This window comes from Aphanomyces astaci (genome assembly GCF_000520075.1).
Source record: "Aphanomyces astaci strain APO3 unplaced genomic scaffold supercont1.7, whole genome shotgun sequence".
Taxonomy (NCBI): Eukaryota; Oomycota; class Saprolegniomycetes; order Saprolegniales; family Verrucalvaceae; genus Aphanomyces; species Aphanomyces astaci.
Genome location: NW_009798270.1, coordinates 850558 through 855274, shown reverse-complemented (window position 1 = coordinate 855274; position 4717 = coordinate 850558). Strand labels below are relative to the sequence as shown.

The 4717-nt window shown below is 57.0% G+C and overlaps 2 protein-coding genes across 2 annotated transcripts in view; one reads left to right on the top strand and one right to left on the bottom strand.

Annotated features, from left to right (window-relative positions):
• Window positions 1-370: 370 nt before the first annotated feature.
• H257_04220 (hypothetical protein) lies at window positions 371-2505 on the top strand. Its single transcript, XM_009828632.1, has 2 exons — window positions 371-565; window positions 632-2505. Exons 1-2 carry the CDS (start codon window positions 387-389, stop codon window positions 2451-2453), a joined length of 2001 nt encoding a protein of 666 aa, XP_009826934.1. The 5' UTR covers window positions 371-386; the 3' UTR covers window positions 2454-2505.
• A 222-nt stretch (window positions 2506-2727) lies between these two features.
• The window catches only part of H257_04219 (hypothetical protein), a gene marked incomplete at its 5' end in the record, with an annotated part of 2980 nt that continues 990 nt past the window's right edge, over window positions 2728-4717 (bottom strand). The window contains one exon of the mRNA XM_009828631.1: window positions 2728-4694. Within this exon, the coding sequence (XP_009826933.1) occupies window positions 2764-4694 (1931 nt within the window). The 3' untranslated portion in view covers window positions 2728-2763. The remainder of the gene's footprint in view (window positions 4695-4717) is intronic.

Sequence of the window (4717 nt, the reverse complement as noted above, 5' to 3'; positions counted from 1 at the left end):
ATATTTTTGTGCGGTTAGGTTAAAAACGGCCTTTCTAGGAATTGATTGGTTATTACGCGTGCAACCTTAAAATGGATCATCGAGCACCTTGTTAAATTGGACTTTTACTTTTGTTCAACACGAGTGAGTAGATTGGATTCGTCTGTGGACACGCCAACGAAGGCGCCAACTTACTGTAAGCAGCGGGTGGATAATGGCACAACTGCAGAATGTCCTCTTTTTGCTCGTTACAAGATCAAACGTTGAAAATAATTGAAATAATACACGAAAACAAAGCCAAATTACGTGAATTTCAGCCACAAATTCGCCGATCGTGGGGTTCGAAAAAAGTGGATTCGATCTTTCGAATGTTTTTGGAACCCGTCATTTCGGTGTTTGCCTTCAACATGTCTGAAGCATTCGACTTGTCCAAGAAGCATCAAAAGCAAGGCGGCCACCATAACCACCATGGTCATGGCGGAGACAAGAAGCAGTACAGTCTAAATGGTGAAGCAAAGCCGTATCACCATGCTCACGGTGATGACATCAACTCAACTCCCAAGCCTCCTCACCCCGCTGCCGACAGGTAGACCGCTCTCGTCTCAATCCACTTATGTCAGCATCATAACCACAACGTATTCTCTATCCGTAGCACGCTGAAAGTGCTTGTGACACTGTCTCGTCACGGCAGTCGCCGGCCCAACCCGATATCCACGACCCTGTGCCCCAACAACGTCCAGAACTCCGAGTCGTACCACGTGCCTCCGGAACAGTTGACCGAGATTGGCATGGAGCAAATGCGCCTCGCGGGCGAAGAAGTGCGCCGCGAGTACATTGACAACCAAGGGTTTCTCTCAAATTCGATCGGCGGCCCCGAGAACAAGCACTTTGAAACGTACTTTCGATCGGACGCCGCGGACCGGTGTGCCCAAAGCGCGGTTGCGCTCGGGTACGGCCTGTACCCGGACTCGACGGCGCCGGACCAGTACTACCACCAGCCCATTTCCGTGTACATGAACCAGTTGCCGAACGAACACGACTTTGCCGCCCCCAAAGGACCGTGCAAGGCCGTGGCCAATGCGGACATCCACGCGTACTTGGAACCGCGCGCGCTCGAAACCATCCAAGAGCACAAGGCGCTGCTTGAGCAAGTGGGCCAGCTGTGCGGGATCAACGTGTGGGACATCCCGACACTCCCGGACGGCGAAGACCTTGTGACTGGGATCAAGGACATTGCCGACACGTTCACGTTCGACGCGCAGCAAGGTCTGCGCCGTCTCAAGGGTCTCACGGCGGAACAGCAGACAGAAATCGAAGGGCTGGCTTTCCAGCACCTCATGGAGCGGTACTTCTCGACGGACCGCGAGGTCACGTACTGGGTGGGCGGGTTCCCGACGTTGCTCCTGAAGAATCTGCAGCTGCCGACACCCGAGAAGAAGGAAGCGTTCAAGTATTACTCGTACCACGGCCACCGCGAGTTGTTGCATGGGATGGGGCAGCTCTTGGGGTGGACGTTCGACTTTGCCGGGCAGCCGCGCGCACTCAACACGTCGGCGCTGGACCCGGCCACGACGCTGTTCTTTGAGCTGCACCAGACCAACAGCTCGACGGAATTGCTGTTTGTGCGCACGTTCGTGTGGTCGCCTCGCGTCCGTCGCACGGGGGTGAAACTGGCCAAGTGCTCGGCGGTCGACTGTCCGTTGGCCGAGTTCACGAGCATCATCCAACGCCACATCGACGCCACGGGCCCGTGGGAGCAGATCTGCAACTACCACGCAGCCACGTTCGCCCCCGTGCTCCACCCGACGACGTCCCCCGTCACCCCAGTCACCACCACCACTGCCAAGCCAGTTGAAGCCACAATACCAGCTGAGACGAAGCCAGAGACCACCATCACTGCGTCCCCAACGACAACGGCTACGCCAGCCATCATAACCACCACACCGAAGGCAGTTGAAGCCACAAAGCCAGTCGAGACGAAGGTAGTGACCACCACCACTACCACCGCATCCCCAACGACGACAGCTACGCCAGCCCCAGTCACCACCACAGCCAAACCCGTGGAAGTAAAGGCCTTGGAAAGCACGACTGCCACGCCAAAGGTTGGGACGACGGCAAAGCCAGTTGCGACGACTGTCAACCCGGAGGAGACTATGACACCAAAGCCAACGGAGGCAGCTACAACCAAACTCGTACAGTCAACTCCTGTAGTGCCCACCACTTCAAAACCCGAGCAAGAGGTGGAGCGTGCGTGGCAACCCACGGCAACCATCGTGGTGCCCGTGCCCAGTGCAACCCCCCAACCCCCAGCGCGCCTCTTGGCAAGGTTCAGTTCTGGGGACGACTTGCCTCCCTTGAGAGCCTTCGAAGGCGTTGGGTGGGTGGCTTGCGTTGCGGTCGCCGCAGTTGTAGTGATTGTGGTGGTGAGACGGTTCACCCGTCGCAACCAAACGGGCTATCGTCGCCTGGACTAAGCTTCAATAAAGTTGATGAATATACCATCTCGGTTACATTTCAAGTTCCAAGAGTCCATCATTCAACGGTTTGATCTACTTTCAATTCATCCAAGACACGGGAATGAACGCTCGTTTTACTACAGTAGTAGGTTTTATTAGCTCTAGCTTGTCAGATACTGCTAAGTAGTCCTGTCGGGGGAAGGGGGGGGGAGAGTAGGTGTGAACTTTATGGGGACTTTATAGATGGTGACGCATCTATCTATCCTGTACACTTCCTTGGTGAACATAATGCTTTGACATGAAGTAAGGCAACGTTTTCTATATTTAGTTAATCCAGTCGGTGGTAGCCCGTTTGGTTGCGACGCTTGTACCGCTTGGCAGCAAAATAGACGAGCACAGCGGCCACCGCAAGGTACGAAACCCACCCGATGCCTTCGAAGAGTGTCAGGGGGGGCAGGTTCATTTTTTGGTTCAGCCGGAGCAGAGGTTGAGGGGTGATTGCCACGTCAATGGCAAGGATTGTGGGGACGGTCGTTGGCTCCGACTGCACTTTCTTAGTAGGTTGATTGGGTTGAACCGACTCAAGTTGCTCGATAGTAGTAGAGATCCCAGGTTTGGATATCGACGGTTGGTCGGTTGTCGTAGCTACCTCCGCTGGCTTTGGTGCCGTAGTCTCCACCGGGTTGGCAGGCATCACAACTGGCTTTGCCGTCGTCCCAACCTTTGGCGTGGTAGTCGTACTTTCCAACATCTTTACTTCAACGGGCTTGGCTGTGGTGGTGACTAGAGCTGGCGTAGCTGTCGTCGTTGGGGACGCGGTGGTCGTCACTGGCTTCGCCTCTGCTGGCTTTGTGCCTTCAACTGACTTTGCAGCGGTGGTGACTGGGGCTGGCGTAGCTGTCGTCGTTGGGGATGCGGTGGTAGTGGTGGTGGTCACTACCTTCGTCTCGACTGGCTTTGTGGCTTCAACTGCCTTCGGTGTGGTGGTTATGATGGCTGGCGTAGCCGTTGTCGTTGGGGACGCAGTGATGGTGGTCTCTGGCTTCGTCTCAGCTGGTATTGTGGCTTCAACTGGCTTGGCAGTGGTGGTGGTGACTGGGGTGACGGGGGACGTCGTCGGGTGGAGCACGGGGGCGAACGTGGCTGCGTGGTAGTTGCAGATCTGCTCCCACGGGCCCGTGGCGTCGATGTGGCGTTGGATGATGCTCGTGAACTCGGCCAACGGACAGTCGACCGCCGAGCACTTGGCCAGTTTCACCCCCGTGCGACGGACGCGAGGCGACCACACGAACGTGCGCACAAACAGCAATTCCGTCGAGCTGTTGGTCTGGTGCAGCTCAAAGAACAGCGTCGTGGCCGGGTCCAGCGCCGACGTGTTGAGTGCGCGCGGCTGCCCGGCAAAGTCGAACGTCCACCCCAAGAGCTGCCCCATCCCATGCAACAACTCGCGGTGGCCGTGGTACGAGTAATACTTGAACGCTTCCTTCTTCTCGGGTGTCGGCAGCTGCAGATTCTTCAGGAGCAACGTCGGGAACCCGCCCACCCAGTACGTGACCTCGCGGTCCGTCGAGAAGTACCGCTCCATGAGGTGCTGGAAAGCCAGCCCTTCGATTTCTGTCTGCTGTTCCGCCGTGAGACCCTTGAGACGGCGCAGACCTTGCTGCGCGTCGAACGTGAACGTGTCGGCAATGTCCTTGATCCCAGTCACAAGGTCTTCGCCGTCGGGGAGTGTCGGGATGTCCCACACGTTGATCCCGCACAGCTGGCCCACTTGCTCAAGCAGCGCCTTGTGCTCTTGGATGGTTTCGAGCGCGCGCGGTTCCAAGTACGCGTGGATGTCCGCATTGGCCACGGCCTTGCACGGTCCTTTGGGGGCGGCAAAGTCGTGTTCGTTCGGCAACTGGTTCATGTACACGGAAATGGGCTGGTGGTAGTACTGGTCCGGCGCCGTCGAGTCCGGGTACAGGCCGTACCCGAGCGCAACCGCGCTTTGGGCACACCGGTCCGCGGCGTCCGATCGAAAGTACGTTTCAAAGTGCTTGTTCTCGGGGCCGCCGATCGAATTTGAGAGAAACCCTTGGTTGTCAATGTACTCGCGGCGCACTTCTTCGCCCGCGAGGCGCATTTGCTCCATGCCAATCTCGGTCAACTGTTCCGGAGGCACGTGGTACGACTCGGAGTTCTGGACGTTGTTGGGGCACAGGGTCGTGGATATCGGGTTGGGCCGGCGACTGCCGTGACGAGACAGTGTCACAAGCACTTTCAGCGTGCTACGGATAGAG

Coding starts and splice junctions, on each gene's coding strand:
- H257_04220 (XM_009828632.1), top strand. CDS start 387: ATGTCTGAAGCATTCGACTTGTCCAAGAAGCATCAAAAGCAAGGCGGC. Junction 566..631: donor CCTCACCCCGCTGCCGACAG/GTAGACCGCTCT, acceptor CTCTATCCGTAG/CACGCTGAAAGTGCTTGTGA.